This window comes from Oncorhynchus clarkii, chromosome 23 (genome assembly GCF_045791955.1).
Source record: "Oncorhynchus clarkii lewisi isolate Uvic-CL-2024 chromosome 23, UVic_Ocla_1.0, whole genome shotgun sequence".
NCBI lineage: Eukaryota > Metazoa > Chordata > Actinopteri > Salmoniformes > Salmonidae > Oncorhynchus > Oncorhynchus clarkii.
The window spans coordinates 60438959-60457353 of record NC_092169.1 but is presented as its reverse complement, the minus strand read 5'-3'; the positions used below and the strand labels follow the sequence as shown (position 1 = coordinate 60457353).

The 18395-nt window shown below is 42.0% G+C and overlaps 1 protein-coding gene across 1 annotated transcript in view; it reads right to left on the bottom strand.

Moving 5' to 3' along the window:
* Positions 1 to 18395, bottom strand: part of LOC139381618 (5-methyltetrahydrofolate-homocysteine methyltransferase) — a 50656-nt gene that overhangs the window by 31930 nt on the left and 331 nt on the right. Inside the window, 12 exon segments of the mRNA XM_071125283.1 lie at positions 932 to 1044; positions 1329 to 1408; positions 4358 to 4425; positions 5713 to 5774; positions 5892 to 5992; positions 6528 to 6622; positions 11892 to 11951; positions 12290 to 12396; positions 12914 to 13006; positions 13189 to 13258; positions 14888 to 14977; positions 17094 to 17314. Coding sequence (XP_070981384.1) covers positions 932 to 1044; positions 1329 to 1408; positions 4358 to 4425; positions 5713 to 5774; positions 5892 to 5992; positions 6528 to 6622; positions 11892 to 11951; positions 12290 to 12396; positions 12914 to 13006; positions 13189 to 13258; positions 14888 to 14977; positions 17094 to 17314 — 1160 coding nt within the window.

Here is an 18395-nt window from a genome sequence, read left to right as displayed (position 1 = left end):
GGACACAGACAGGGACCGGTTCACAGACGGGGACACAGACAGGGACCGGTTCACAGACGGGGACACAGACAGGGACACAGACAGGGACCGGTTCACAGACAGGGACACAGACAGGGACCGGTTCACAGACAGGGACACAGACGGGGACACAGACAGGGACACAGACAGGGACACAGACAGGGACACAGACAGGGACACAGACAGGGGCCGGTTCACAGACAGGGACACAGACAGGGACCGGTTCACAGACAGGGACACAGACAGGGACACAGACAGGGGCCGGCTCACAGACAGGGACACAGACAGGGACCGGTTCACAGACAGGGACACAGACAGGGACCGGTTCACAGACAGGGACCGGTTCACAGACAGGGACACAGACAGGGACTGGTTCACAGACAGGGACCGGTTCACAGACAGGGACACAGACAGGGACTGGTTCACAGACGGGGACACAGACAGGGACACAGACAGGGACCGGTTCACAGACAGGGACACAGACAGGGACCGGTTCACAGACGGGGACACAGACAGGGACCGGTTCACAGACGGGGACACAGACAGGGACACAGACAGGGACCGGTTCACAGACGGGGACACAGACAGGGACACAGACAGGGACACAGACAGGGGCCGGTTCACAGACAGGGACACAGACAGGGACCGGTTCACAGACAGGGACACAGACAGGGACACAGACAGGGGCCGGTTCACAGACAGGGACACAGACAGGGACCGGTTCACAGACAGGGACACAGACAGGGACCGGTTCACAGACAGGGACCGGTTCACAGACAGGGACACAGACAGGGACCGGTTCACAGACAGGGACACAGACAGGGACCGGTTCACAGACAGGGACCGGTTCACAGACAGGGACACAGACAGGGACCGGTTCACAGACAGGGACCGGGGACCGGTTCACAACTACCTCGTAGTTTCCCGACATGATCAGCTTGGCGAACTTCCTTGATCCAGCCACGTTGCACCGCTCGCCGATGTTGACGAAATTAGTGTACGGACCGATCCTGAATGGCTCCAGACCTGTGACACAAAACATACATGCTCAAGCTGTGGCGAAAAGCTCGTCAGTGGTTGGCTGAGACTATTCATCAGTGCTACCGTGACTGAGACGGTAAATCTCAGAGCAGATCTACTGTAGATTCAGGTCCTCCCGGTCTACGCCATTATATTCATGATTATCTTTAAAAATAAAAGGCCGAACTGATCCTAGATCAGCACGTCTACTCTGCAACGCTTTATATAAAATACCAGCCCTGGGACGGCCTGGAAGGACACAGAGCTCATCTAGACTCTAGTCGTTCTACCTGCGAGTAGCATGTAGTCCTGAAAGACGTCAGTAGGGGGCACTCTGGGATGGCAGTGCTTCACTTTCTCAGCAATGGCCCTGAACACACAGAGAGAGATGTATATTAGTTTCATATCTATCACTCCTATATCTATAGACAATATATCACTCCTATATCTATAGACGATATATCAGTCCTATATCTATACACAATATATCACTCCTATATCTATAGACGATATATCAGTCCTATATCTATACACAATATATCACTCCTATATCTATAGACGATATATCAGTCCTATATCTATAGACAACATATCAGTCCTATATCTATAGACAGTATATCAGTCCTATATCTATAGACAGTATATCAGTCCTATATCTATAGACAGTAGTATAGACAGTATATCAGTCCTATATCTATAGACAATATATCAGTCCTATATCTATAGACAACATATCAGTCCTATATCTATAGACAGTAATATAGACAGTATATCAGTCCTATATCTATAGACAGTATATCAGTCCTATATCTACAGAAAGCAGTATAGACACTATATCAGTCCTATATCTATAGACAATATATCAGTTCTATATCTATAGACAACATATCAGTCCTATATCTATAGACAACATATCAGTCCTATATCTATAGACAATATATCAGTCCTATATCTATAGACAACATATCAGTCCTATATCTATAGACAACATATCAGTCCAATATCTATAAACAGCAGTATAGACAACATATCAGTTCTATATATATAGACAATATATCAGTCCTATATCTATAGACAATATATCAGTCCTATATCTATAGACAATATATCAGTCCTATATCTATAGACAGCAGTATAGACAACATATCAGTCCTATATCTATAGACAGTATATCAGTCCTATATCTATAGGCAATATATCAGTCCTATATCTATAGACAATATATCAGTCCTATATCTACAGACAGCAGTATAGACACTATATCAGTCCTATATCTATAGACAGTATATCAGTCCTATATCTATAGACAATATATCAGTTCTATATCTATAGACAACATATCAGTCCTATATCTATAGACAACATATCAGTCCTATATCTATAAACAGCAGTATAGACAACATATCAGTTCTATATCTATAGACAATATATCAGTCCTATATCTATAGACAATATATCAGTCCTATATCTATAGACAATATATCAGTCCTATATCTATAGACAGCAGTATAGACAGTATATCAGTTCTATATCTATAGACAGCAGTATAGACAATATATCAGTCCTATATCTATAGACAGTATATCAGTCCTATATCTATAGACAACATATCAGTCCTATATCTATAGACAATATATCAGTTCTATATCTATAGACAACATATCAGTCCTATATCTATAGACAATATATCAGTCCTATATCTATAGACAGTATATCAGTCCTATATCTATAGACAATATATCAGTTCTATATCTATAGACAACATATCAGTCCTATATCTATAGACAACATATCAGTCCTATATCTATAGACAATATATCAGTCCTATATCTATAGACAGTAGTATAGACAGTATATCAGTCCTATATCTATAGACAATATATCAGTCCTATATCTATAGACTGTAGTATAGACAGTATATCAGTCCTATATCTATAGACAGCAGTATAGACACTATATCAGTCCTATATCTATAGACAATATATCAGTCCTATATCTATAGACAATATATCAGTCCTATATCTATAGACAATATATCAGTCCTATATCTATAGACAACAGTATAGACAATATATCAGTCCTATATCTATAGACAATATATCAGTCCTATATCTATAGACAGTATATCAGTCCTATATCTATAGACAATATATCAGTCCTATATCTATAGACAACATATCAGTCCTATATCTATAGACAACATATCAGTCCTATATCTATAGACAATATATCAGTCCTATATCTATAGACAGTAGTATAGACACTATATCAGTCCTATATCTATAGACAATATATCAGTCCTATATCTATAGACAACAGTATAGACAATATATCAGTCCTATATCTATAGACAACAGTATAGACACTATATCAGTCCTATATCTATAGACAATATATCAGTCCTATATCTATAGACAATATATCACTCCTATATCTATAGACAATATATCAGTCCTATATCTATAAACAGCAGTATAGACAACATATCAGTCCTATATCTATAGACAGTATATCAGTCCTATATCTATAGACAATATATCACTCCTATATCTATAGACAATATATCAGTCCTATATCTATAAACAGCAGTATAGACAACATATCAGTCCTATATCTATAGACAGTATATCAGTCCTATATCTATAGACAATATATCAGTCCTATATCTATAGACAATATATCAGTCCTATATCTATAGACAACATATCAGTCCTATATCTATAGACAACATATCAGTCCTATATCTATAGACAGTAATATAGACAGTATATCAGTCCTATATCTATAGACAATATATCAGTCCTATATCTATAGACAATATATCAGTCCTATATCTATAGACAGTATATCAGTCCTATATATATAGACAGTATATCAGTCCTATATCTATAGACAGTATATCAGTCCTATATCTATAGACAATATATCAGTCCTATATCTATAGACAATATATCAGTCCTATATCTATAGACAACATATCAGTCCTATATCTATAGACAATATATCAGTCCTATATCTATAGACAATATATCAGTCCTATATCTATAGACAGCAGTATAGACAATATATCAGTCCTATATCTATAGACAGTATATCAGTCCTATATCTATAGACAACATATCAGTCCTATATCTATAGACAACATATCAGTCCTATATCTATAGACAGTAATATAGACAGTATATCAGTCCTATATCTATAGACAGCAGTATAGACACTATATCCGTTCTTTATCTATAGACAACAGTATAGACAGTATATCAGTCCTATATCGCTGGACAGTAGCTAGTGTCAGAGGACAGAGCAGACGACAGGTCACCTGATGTGTGCAGGAGTCGTTCCACAGCATCCACCAACCAGATTCACCAGACCATCTGTAGCAAAGTCCTACACAAATCAAATAAGAGATAGTCAGTGTGTATAGAAACTGTAATAATACAATGACTATGAGGTCAAAGGTCAGACTGTCAGCTTTACTTTGAGGGTATTTTCATCCATATCGGGTGAAACGTTTAGAAATTACAGCCCTTTATGTACATAGGCCCCCCCATTTTAGGGGACCAAAAGTATTGGGACAAATTCACTGTGTATTAAAGTAGTTAAACGTTTAGTATTTGGTCCCATAAACCAGGCACACAATCATTACATCACACTTGTGACTCTATAAACCTGTTGGATGTATCGCCTGTTTGTTTTGGTTGTTTTTCAGATTATTTGGTTGCCCAATAGAAACGAATGGTAAATCATGTATAGTGTCATTTTGGAGTCACTTTTATTGTGAATGAGAATAGAATATGTTTCGTAACATTTCTACATTAATGTGGACGCTACCGTGATTATGGATAAAACATGCTAACCTCTCACCATTACAATAACAGGGGAGGTTAGCATTTTATATCATAGCCCTAAAACATGCTAACCTCTCACCATTACAATAACCAAGGAGGTTAGCATTTTATATCATAGCCCTAAAACATGCTAACCTCTCACCATTACAATAACAGGGGAGGTTAGCATTTTATATCATAGCCCTAAAACATGCTAACCTCTCACCATTACAATAACAGGGGAGGTTAGCATTTTATATCATACCCCCAAGACATGCTAACCTCTCACTATTACAATAACCAAGGAGGTTAGCATTTTATATCATACCCCCAAGACATGCTAACCTCTCACTATTACAATAACCAAGGAGGTTAGCATTTTATATCATAACCCCTAAAACATGCTAACCTCTCACCATTACAATAACCAAGGAGGTTAGCATTTTATATCATACCCCCAAGACATGCTAACCTCTCACCATTACAATAACAGGGGAGGTTAGCATTTTATATTATACCCCCAAGACATGCTAACCTCTCACCATTACAATAACAGGGGAGGTTAGCATTTTATATCATAACCCCTAAAACATGCTAACCTCTCACCATTACAATAACAGGGGAGATTAGCATTTTATATCATACCCCCAAGAAATGCTAACCTCTAACCATTACAATAACAGGGGAGGCTAGCATTTTATATCATATGCCTAAAACGTGCTAACCTCTCACCATTACAATAACAGGGGAGGTTAGCATTTTGGAGTGGAATGATATTTATTAATTTGTCTGAATCAAATCGATAGATCATTCATTGGGTAGACCAGCTATAAATCAATAAGTTGACCTTTAAATGTGAGGCTGTCAACTCCGGGGTCTCATCGTATCCACCGAACGTATTGGGCAGACCTGAAACAAGCAGAGGGTGTGAAAACGGCAGATCGTTGGTTGTGAGCACACAAAGTAAAGGTGAGCTAGCTAGATGCTAAGTTGCCGGGTGAGTGGGGACGGATGGGTGCTGGTTACCTGCATTGGGGTAGCATAAGATGTGAGCCGTGGTGCATTTCCCAATAGCCTGAATAAAAGGCCTCATCTCAGTGGCTCCTAAGGCACAGTTAAGACCAATACTGGAAGAGAGGAACACACTGTATATCAGCCTATTGAGGCCCAGTCTGATGAGGTCAGAATAACACACAGTAACATTGTATATCAGCCTATTGAGGCCCAGTCTGATGAGGTCAGAATAACACACAGTAACATTGTATATCAGCCTATTGAGGCCCAGTCTGATGAGGTCAGAATAACACAGTAACATTGTATATCAGCCTATTGAGGCCCAGTCTGATGAGGTCAGAATAACACAGTAACATTGTATATCAGCCTATTGAGGCCCAGTCTGATGAGGTCAGAATAACACAGTAACATTGTATATCAGCCTATTGAGGCCCAGTCTGATGAGGTCAGAATAACACAGTAACATTGTATATCAGCCTATTGAGGCCCAGTCTGATGAGGTCAGATGTTGTAGATTCCATTAATCTCTCCAGCAGATCTGAAGTTTGAAGTTTATTTGAATATAAAACTTGAGGACAAACCTGTGGAAGTCAACAACAACAACAACAAGGTAGTATTGAAGTCCTGAAGCAGAATGTAATGACTCACCAGAGGGGTTTGGCATGGGACACACTGATGACGAAAGCCTCTCCTGTCTGTCCTGAGAGAGTACGACCACTCCTGTCCACGATGGTGCCTGATATCTAGAAACACAATCAATCAATCTGTCCTGAGAGAGTACGACCACTCCTGTCCACGATGGTGCCTGATATCTAGAAACACAATCAATCTGTCCTGAGAGAGTACGACCACTCCTGTCCACGATGGTGCCTGATATCTAGAAACAAAATCAATCTGTCCTGAGAGAGTACGACCACTCCTGTCTACGATGGTGCCTGATATCTAGAAACAAAATCAATCTGTCCTGAGAGAGTACGACCACTCCTGTCCACGATGGTGCCTGATATCTAGAAACAAAATCAATATGTCCTGAGAGAGTACGACCACTCCTGTCTAGGATGGTGCCTGATATCTAGAAACACAATCAATCTGTCCTGAGAGAGTTCGACCACTCCTGTCCACGATGGTGCCTGATATCTAGAAACACAATCAATCTGTCCTGAGAGAGTACGACCACTCCTGTCTACGATGGTGCCTGATATCTAGAAACACAATCAATCTGTCCTGAGAGAGTTCGACCACTCCTGTCTAGGATGGTGCCTGATATCTAGAAACACAATCAATCTGTCCTGAGAGAGTACGACCACTCCTGTCCACGATGGTGCCTGATATCTAGAAACACAATCAATATGTCCTGAGAGAGTACGACCACTCCTGTCTACGATGGTGCCTGATATCTAGAAACACAATCAATCTGTCCTGAGAGAGTACGACCACTCCTGTCCACGATGGTGCCTGATATCTAGAAACACAATCAATCAATCTGTCCTGAGAGAGTTCGACCACTCCTGTCCACGATGGTGCCTGATATCTATAAACACAATCAATCTGTCCTGAGAGAGTACGACCACTCATGTCTACGATGGTGCCTGATATCTAGAAACACAATCAATCTGTCCTGAGAGAGTTCGACCACTCCTGTCCACGATGGTGCCTGATATCTAGAAACACAATCAATATGTCCTGAGAGAGTACGACCACTCCTGTCCACGATGGTGCCTGATATCTAGAAACACAATCAATCTGTCCTGAGAGAGTTCGACCACTCCTGTCCACGATGGTGCCTGATATCTAGAAACACAATCAATATGTCCTGAGAGAGTACGACCACTCCTGTCCACGATGGTGCCTGATATCTAGAAACACAATCAATCTGTCCTGAGAGAGTTCGACCACTCCTGTCCACGATGGTGCCTGATATCTAGAAACACAATCAATCTGTCCTGAGAGAGTACGACCACTCCTGTCTACGATGGTGCCTGATATCTAGAAACAAAATCAATCTGTCCTGAGAGAGTACGACCACTCCTGTCCACGATGGTGCCTGATATCTAGAAACAAAATCAATATGTCCTGAGAGAGTTCGACCACTCATGTCCACGATGGTGCCTGATATCTAGAAACACAATCAATCAATCTGTCCTGAGAGAGTATGACCACTCCTGTCCACGATGGTGCCTGATATCTAGAAACACAATCAATCAATCTGTCCTGAGAGAGTTCGACCACTCCTGTCCACGATGGTGCCTGATATCTAGAAACACAATCAATCTGTCCTGAGAGAGTACGACCACTCCTGTCTACGATGGTGCCTGATATCTAGAAACAAAATCAATCTGTCCTGAGAGAGTACGACCACTCCTGTCCACGATGGTGCCTGATATCTAGAAACAAAATCAATATGTCCTGAGAGAGTTCGACCACTCATGTCCACGATGGTGCCTGATATCTAGAAACACAATCAATCAATCTGTCCTGAGAGAGTATGACCACTCCTGTCCACGATGGTGCCTGATATCTAGAAACACAATCAATCAATCTGTCCTGAGAGAGTTCGACCACTCCTGTCCACGATGGTGCCTGATATCTATAAACACAATCAATCAATCTGTCCTGAGAGAGTACGACCACTCCTGTCTAGGACTGTGGCGGTCATACAATTTTGTCAGACGGTAATTGTCAAGCAAATGAACGCCGGTCTCGCGGTAACTGACCGTTAATTAACAAACACGTTTAGCGTCTCAGGGCGTCCACACATACAAGCTGTTGATGCGCACATTTGGAGAATTAAAAAAAAATTAAATGCAGTTAATATAGCCTACACAATCAAATCCATTATTTTGTGACATGGCCTATAAACCTGGGAATGTCTTAGAAATCTAAAAGATAATGGCCGTATGATGCAATCCTACACTGAACAAATATATAAAACACAACATGTGAAGTGTTGGTCCCGTGTTTCAGCAACATGTGAAGTGTTGGTCCGTGTTTCAGCAACATGTAAAGTGTTGGTCCCGTGTTTCAGCAACATGTGAAGTGTTGGTCCCGTGTTTCAGCAACATGTGAAGTGTTGGTCCCGTGTTTCAGCAACATGTGAAGTGTTGGTCCCGTGTTTCAGCAACATGTGAAGTGTTGGTCCCGTGTTTCAGCAACATGTGAAGTGTTGGTCCCGTGTTTCAGCAACATGTGAAGTGTTGGTCCCGTGTTTCAGCAACATGTGAAGTGTTGGTCCCGTGTTTCAGCAACATGTGAAGTGTTGGTCCCGTGTTTCAGCAACATGTAAAGTGTTGGTCCCGTGTTTCAGCAACATGTGAAGTGTTGGTCCCGTGTTTCAGCAACATGTGAAGTGTTGGTCCCGTGTTTCAGCAACATGTGAAGTGTTGGTCCCGTGTTTCAGCAACATGTGAAGTGTTGGTCCCGTGTTTCAGCAACATGTGAAGTGTTGGTCCCGTGTTTCAGCAACATGTGAAGTGTTGGTCCCGTGTTTCAGCAACATGTGAAGTGTTGGTCCCGTGTTTCAGCAACATGTGAAGTGTTGGTCCCGTGTTTCAGCAACATGTGAAGTGTTGGTCCCGTGTTTCAGCAACATGTGAAGTGTTGGTCCCGTGTTTCAGCAACATGTAAAGTGTTGGTCCCGTGTTTCAGCAACATGTGAAGTGTTGGTCCCGTGTTTCAGCAACATGTGAAGTGTTGGTCCCGTGTTTCAGCAACATGTGAAGTGTTGGTCCCGTGTTTCAGCAACATGTGAAGTGTTGGTCCCGTGTTTCAGCAACATGTGAAGTGTTGGTCCCGTGTTTCAGCAACATGTGAAGTGTTGGTCCCGTGTTTCAGCAACATGTGAAGTGTTGGTCCCGTGTTTCAGCAACATGTGAAGTGTTGGTCCCGTGTTTCAGCAACATGTGAAGTGTTGGTCCCGTGTTTCAGCAACATGTGAAGTGTTGGTCCCATGTTTCAGCAACATGTGAAGTGTTGGTCCCGTGTTTCAGCAACATGTGAAGTGTTGGTCCCGTGTTTCAGCAACATGTGAAGTGTTGGTCCCGTGTTTCAGCAACATGTGAAGTGTTGGTCCCGTGTTTCAGCAACATGTGAAGTGTTGGTCCCGTGTTTCAGCAACATGTGAAGTGTTGGTCCCGTGTTTCAGCAACATGTATAATGTTGGTCCCGTGTTTCAGCAACATGTGAAGTGTTGGTCCCGTGTTTCAGCAACATGTGAAGTGTTGGTCCCGTGTTTCAGCAACATGTGAAGTGTTGGTCCCGTGTTTCATGAGCTGAAATAAAAGGATTCCTGAAATGTTCACACATTTCCCAGTTCTTCCCTGGCCTGCATCACTCATCAGATATGTTACCCATTGAGCATGTTTGGGATGCTCTGGATCGACATGTACGACAGCGTGGTTCCAGGTCCCGCCAACATCCAGCAACTTCTCACAGCCATTGAAGAGGAGAGGGACAACATTCCACAGGCCACAATCAACAGCCTGATCAACTCTATGTGAAGGAGATGTGTCGCGCTGCATGAGGAAAATGGTCCCACCAGATACTGACTGGTTTCCTGATCTACGCCCCTACTTTTTTTTTAAAGGTATCTGTGACCAACAGACGCACATCTGTATTCCCAGTCATGTGAAATTAGGGCCCAATTAATTTATTTCAATTGATTGATTTCCTTACATGAACTGTGAACTCAGTAAAATCTTTGAAATTGTTGCATGTTGCGTTATATTTTTGTTCAGTGTATTTTAATGATTTGGGAAAAGGAGCTCTGATCCTGACAGACAATTGGATTGGGTCTCCGCTTGTGTGGTCAAGCAAGTTAAGGAGACATCTAAATCAATGGAAGAAGGAATAGAAATGACAGAATGAAAAGTGAATTGAGAGAGAGAAAAGGCTACAACGACCAAAGCCAACATGTAGGCTGCTGTTTAGGATATAATCTGAATGGAGTTATGCGTAGCTAACTGTAGGGCGGTGAGAAGCACAGTAACGTTATGGCTAGCAGCCTCAATTAGCCTCGTTAGCTAACTGTAGGACGGTGAGAAGCACATTAACGTTATGGCTAGCAGTCTCAATTAGCCTTGTTAGCTAACTGTAGGATGGTGAGAAGCACAGTAACGTTATGGCTAGCAGTCTCAATTAGCCTCGTTAGCTAACTGTAGGACGGTGAGAAGCACAGTAATGTTATGGCTAGCAGCCTCAATTAGCCTCGTTAGCTAACTGTAGGACGGTGAGAAGCACAGCAACGTTATGGCTAGCCTCAATTAGCCTCGTTAGCTAACTGTAGGACGGTGAGAAGCACAGTAACTTTATGGCTAGCAGCCTCAATTAGCCTCGTTAGCTAACTGTAGGACGGTGAGAAGCACAGTAACGTTATGGCTAGCAACCTCAATTAGCCTCGTTAGCTAACTGTAGGACGGTGAGAAGCACAGTAACGTTATGGCTAGCAGCCTCAATTAGCCTCGTTAGCTAACTGTAGGACGGTGAGAAGCACAGTAACGTTATGGCTAGCAGCCTCAATTAGCCTCATTAGCTAACTGTAGGACGGTGAGAAGCACAGTAACGTTATGGCTAGCAGCCTCAATTAGCCTCGTTGGCTAACTGTAGGACGGTGAGAAGCACAGTAACGTTATGGCTAGCCGCCTCAATTAGCCTCGTTAGCTAACTGTAGGACAGTGAGAAGCACAGTAACGTTATGGCTAGCGTCAATTAGCCTCGTTAGCTAACTGTAGGACGGTGAGAAGCACAGCAACGTTATGGCTAGCCTCAATTAGCCTCGTTAGCTAACTGTAGGACGGTGAGAAGCACAGTAACTTTATGGCTAGCAGCCTCAATTAGCCTCGTTAGCTAGCTTCTCTCAGTTTGATGCCGTCAAGACAGGTACCATGTAATCAGACGGGATGATAAACGACGAGCAAGAAGTCAGTCTAGCGCGAGATCACAGTGGTTGCTAACAGTGGTCATTTAACTCAGAAATATACTGGCAAGACACTGACAACAGACAGAATTCATACTTACAAATATAGGTCTGGGTTCGTAGCTCTCTTCAAACAGTTTGTCGATAGCAAACAGTGCTGCCTTTATGACAAGATAAAAAAGATTTTAAAAAATCGATACATTGATTATGATCAATTGTATGGAATCGTATGTAAAACTAGAATCACATTGATAGAAACTAGATGACAGTCAGTGATGAAGACAGTCAGTGATGAAGACAGTCAGTGATGAAGACAGCGAGTGAAGAAGAGAAACTAGATGACAGTCAGGGATGATGACAGCGAGTGAAGAAGAGAAACTAGATGACAGTCAGTGATGAAGACAGTCAGTGATGAAGACAGTCAGTGATGAAGACAGCGAGTGAAGAAGAGAAACTAGATGACAGTCAGTGATGAAGACAGCGAGTGAGGAAGGTGTACCTTGGCGTTGGCCGTGTCAAAGATGGTCTCCACCATGATAATATCCGCTCCTCCATCCAACAGACCCCGGACCTGCTCGGCGTAGGCCTCAGCCAGCTCATCAAAGGCTGAGGGGGAAGACACAGAACCACTCAGCACGGTAGCACCATCAGAGAGAGTAATGTCAACTCTGGAGGTTACCAATGGTTTATCAAGAGTCACCTGAGAGGCCTTATAGACCCTGATAGGGTAACAGATACATAGTGTAGGTCTGAGAGGGTACCAGATACATAGTGTAGGTCTGAGAGGCCTTATAGAACCTGATAGGATAACAGATACATAGTGTAGGTCTGAGAGGGTAACAGATACATAGTGTAGGTCTGAGAGGGTAACAGATACATAGTGTAGGTCTGAGAGGGTAACAGATACATAGTGTAGGTCTGAGAGGGTAGCAGATACATAGTGTAGGTCTGAGAGCCCTTATAGACCCTGATAGGTTAATAGTTAAGACAGCTATATAGCGCAGGTCTGTAGTGACATGTCACCACTGTAAGGGGCTCTGAAAACACCTGCCATTCTGCCACTTTGCATTGACATCAGTAGAAAGACAAGGAATAAGCATAAAACAACAAGCTGTTCTCTTACTGACGTTCCTGAAGTCTGGTCTTTCCACTGAGGGAGACACAGACAGGGTTTTATTGGTGGGGCCCACGGCGCCCGCCACGTATCTCTTACAACCTGGAAATAAAAAACAACGGAAATACACACAATGTTGTCATTACAACCACGGAAATACACATCTATTACACACAATGTTGTCATTACAAACACGGAAATACACATCTATTACACACAATGTTGTCAATGTCAAATAGGGTTTTTTTTCCTCCAATGACGATACTTTATCTTTATCAGCTGACCTGTCTGGTTGGTGATGTCATCTGCTGCTTTCCTGGCTATTTCTGCTGACACCTTGTTCATACGATAAGCCTGGGAAAACATCAGGGAGTTAAACAACCCTCTGCTGACACCTTGTTCATATGACAGGCCTGGGAAAACATCAGGGAGTTAAACAACCCTCTGCTGATACCTTGTTTATACGACAGGCCTGGGAAAACATCAGGGAGTTAAACAACCTGAATGAGTGAGGGAGACATTTATTGTGTCAAGTCACTTTTTAGGAACTGTCACGAGAATTTTAATGTAGGTTGGATCTCGTCAGCGTTTCTGTCGTGCCCCAGTTCGCCACCGGCCTGTAAAGAACCCTCAGAAAGGGGCCAGGTCTTTAATCTACAGATATTTCATCCGCCCGTGCACGGTTTCGGTGTCTCCATGGAACGACCGAAAAAGATATTGAGATCCGGCTCGAAGGACTAAACTGTCACGAGAATTTTCAATCCCAATGATAATAACTAACACTTATTTAAACTTTGACCCATCCCCGAGGTTTGTAAGACCCTGGGTTTAATAATAATTAGGCAAAGACTCCGCTTAATGCAAAAAAATCCGTAAAGTTCTGAAATCAAAAATGCAAACGCAGTCTTTATAACACGAACAAGTTCAGATCTCAAGCTACGCCTTGCTCAGACAGTCTGTGTTTTTCCACTACACAGATACATTGTTTCTTTAATCTGCAACATGTTTCATAATGTTTCTGCAAGCCTAACAGTTTCTCCACTCCACGGGTGGAGACAGAATGTCCTGTAACGGAACGCGGTAATACAACTTGTCTGTCGATAGCACCTCTTATCATTTGTTTCACACTTGCACCCTGCTTACATACTAAAAAAGGAGCAAAAGGTCCTTGTTCTAATTCTGACTAAAACTACACACATCATCAGATTATAGTTTTATGATTCTAATACATTTCATACAATTATATGGTTTCAGGGTGGAATATTTTAGTCATTATCTTTAAACATATACATTCCATTATCAGGAACCTATCCCTGACTGACTACATGTGATCTGATGTTGTGATAACAGCTTCTGATTGGGTGATCTGATGTTGTGATAACAGCTTCTGATTGGGTGATCTGATGTTGTGATAACAACTTTTGATTGCTAATCTGATGTTGTGATAACAGCTTCTGATTGGTGATCTGATGTTCCGATAACAGCTTCTGATTGGGTGATCTGATGTTGTGATAACAGCTTTTGATTGCTAATCTGATGTTGTGATAACAGCTTCTGATTGGTGATCTGATATTGCGATAACAGCTTCTGATTGGTGATCTGATATTGCGATAACAGCTTCTGATTGGTGATCTGATGTTGCGATAACAGCTTCTGATTGGGTGATCTTATGTTGCGATAACAGCTTCTGATTGGGTGATCTGATGTTGCGATAACAGCTTCTGATTGGTGATCTGATGTTGCGATAACAGCTTCTGATTGGTGATCTGATGTTGCGATAACAGCTTCTGATTGGTGATCTGATATTGCGATAACAGCTTCTGATTGGTGATCTGATATTGCGATAACAGCTTCTGATTGGGTGATCTTATGTTGCGATAACAGCTTCTGATTGGGTGATCTGATGTTGCGATAACAGCTTCTGATTGGTGATCGATGCTGATTGGTTATTCTACAGACCGCCCCACTGACCCGTTCTCTTACCAAGTGTCCCAGTCCGTAGTCGGCCTGGGCGATACAGGTGCTACTGAAAGTGTTGGTCTCAATGATGTCTGCCCCAGCCAGCAGGTATTCCTAGGAACAAACACAAGAGAGGAACGTCAATGACGTCTGCCCCAGCAGGTATTCCTATAGGAACAAACACAAGAGAGGAACGTCAATGATGTCTGCCCCGGCCAGCAGGTATTCCTATAGGAACAAACACAAGAGAGGAACGTCAATGATGTCTGCCCCAGCCAGCAGGTATTCCTAGGAACAAACACAAGAGAGGAACGTCAATGATGTCTGCCCCAGCCAGCAGGTATTCCTAGGAACAAACACAAGAGAGGAACGTCAATGATGTCTGCCCCGGCCAGCAGGTATTCCTAGAGGAACAAACACAAGAGAGGAACGTCAATGCTTATCCACGCAGCAGGGTTTCACCAAACAAAAAGGGGTCATCTCATCCTGTCCATCCGTCTCTCTCTCCCACAAAAAGACCGGAAATACGTCTCAATAACAGATCAACAATTCTAGGTGTAGGTTAATTATTACTAGGGCGTAAACAGACAGGTGCATTTTATTTGACCTTAATTTAACGAAGCAAGTCGGTTAAGAACAAATTCATATTTACAATGACGGCCTAGGAACAGTGGGGTTAACTGCCTTGTTCAGGGGCAGAATGACAGATTTGTACCTTGTCCGCTCGGGGATTTGAACTTGCAACCTTTCGGTGTGTTGCTGTCCTGGATAACGTGAACCACTCTTTAACTCCACTGACCGGACCTTGTGTATGCTGTAGATGACATCACCGTACCTTGTGTATATTGTAGATGACATCACCGTACCTTGTGTATATTGGAGATGACATCACCGTACCTTGTGTATATTGGAGATGACATCACCGTACCTTGTGTATATTGTAGATGACATCACCGTACCTTGTGTATACTGTAGATGACATCACCGTACCTTGTGTATATTAGAGATGACATCACCGTACCTTGTGTATATTGTAGATGACATCACCGTACCATGTGTATGCTGTAGATGACATCACCGTACCTTGTGTATACTGTAGATGACATCACCGTACCTTGTGTATATTGTAGATGACATCACCGTACCTTGTGTATACTGTAGATGACATCACCGTACCTTGTGTATATTGGAGATGACATCACCGTACCTTGTGTATACTGTAGATGACATCACCGTACCATGTGTATATTGTAGATGACATCACCGTACCTTGTGTATACTGTAGATGACATCACCGTACCTTGTGTATACTGTAGATGACATCACCGTACCTTGTGTATACTGTAGATGACATCACCGTACCTTGTGTATACTGTAGATGACATCACCATACCTTGTGTATATTGTAGATGACATCACCGTACCTTGTGTATATTGGAGATGACATCACCGTACCTTGTGTATATTGTAGATGACATCACCGTACCTTGTGTATACTGTAGATGACATCACCGTACCTTGTGTATACTGTAGATGACATCACCGTACCTTGTGTATACTGTAGATGACATCACCGTACCTTGTGTATACTGTAGATGACATCACCATACCTTGTGTATATTGGAGATGACATCACCGTACCTTGTGTATGTTGTAGATGACATCACAGTACCTTGTGTATATTGTAGATGACATCACCGTACCTTGTGTATATTGTAGATGACATCACAGTACCTTGTGTATATTGGAGATGACATCACCGTACCTTGTGTATACTGTAGATGACATCACCGTACCTTGTGTATACTGTAGATGACATCACCGTACCTTGTGTATACTGTAGATGACATCACAGTACCTTGTGTATATTGGAGATGACATCACCATACCTTGTGTATACTGTAGATGACATCACCGTACCATGTGTATATTGGAGATGACATCACCGTACCTTGTGTATACTGTAGATGACATCACCATACCTTGTGTATATTGTAGATGACATCACCGTACCTTGTGTATACTGTAGATGACATCACCATACCTTGTGTATATTGTAGATGACATCACCATACCTTGTGTATGTTGTAGATGACATCACCGTACCTTGTGTATGTTGTAGATGACATCACAGTACCTTGTGTATATTGGAGATGACATCACCGTACCTTGTGTATATTGTAGATGACATCACCGTACCTTGTGTATATTGTAGATGACATCACCATACCTTGTGTATGTTGTAGATGACATCACTCTGTGTGATGCTCAGCAGGTCGTTGTTGCCCTTCAGGCTGTGGGTGTGGTCTTTAAACTCTTCCCCCCTGAAGTGTTCCTCCTCCAATCGCCTCTCCTGGATCATGGTGCCCATCCCTCCATCTAGTATCATGATCCTCTTCCTCAACAGCTCCCTGAGCTCAGCCTCTAGGGCAGGTCTGCTAGGGCCACTACCTGAGGTATGCAACATATTACATGTTAATATGGTTATGGCAGGTTAAATATGTTCCCTTCCCTCCATCCTATCATGCCTCTAGGGCAGGTCTGCAGTTAACATATTACTTGTTAATATGGTTATATAAACTGGTTGAGAGAATGCCAGGCTATCATTTAAGGCAAATGGTGGCTACTTTGAAGAATCGCAAATATAAAATATATTTTGATTTGTTTTATCACTTTGTTTGGTTACTACATGATTCCATATGTGTTATTTCATAGTTGATGTCTTCACTATTATCCTACAATGTAGAAAATAGTACAAAATCAAATAAAGATAAACCCTGGAATGAGTAGGTGTTCTAGAACCCTGGAATGAGTAGGTGTTCTAGAACCCTGGAATGAGTAGGTGTTCTAGAACCCTGGAATGAGTAGGTGTTCTAGAACCCTGGAATGAGTAGGTGTTCTAGAACCCTGGAATGAGTAGGTGTTCTAGAACCCTGGAATGAGTAGGTGTTCTAGAACCCTGGAATGAGAAGGTGTGTCCAAACCTTTGACTGGTACTGTATATATATATATATATATATATATATATATATATATATATATATATATATATATATATATATATATATATATATATATATATATAATATTTCTGTGGAGGGGGGTTGATCTACAAAAGACCCACCAGTTGTCCATTACCGAGATAAGATGTTAGTTAACTCGCTTGTTTACAGGGAAGTGGTTTACACGTGTCAGGCCAGCTGGGGTATATTCATTACGCCTGTTCAGTTATAAAACGTTTCTTAAAATGGAAACAAACGGAACGGGGATAAGATTTACATGAATTTGTCCAATGGAAACAGTAGTTACACGTTTTGCAACTAAAACGAGAGTTTATATATTTTACAAATTCAGTTCAACTCGAGTTTTACAAATAACACCAGAGTTTCTATTGGATAAATGCATTGTGACCCTATCTATCTCTCTCTGCCCGTGTTTTGCTAACGTTACTCTACCAGGCAGGGGAACATGCAGACAGCACATGTTGACTAGCTCGCTATGTAGCTATCAATCTATCTATCTATATATCTAT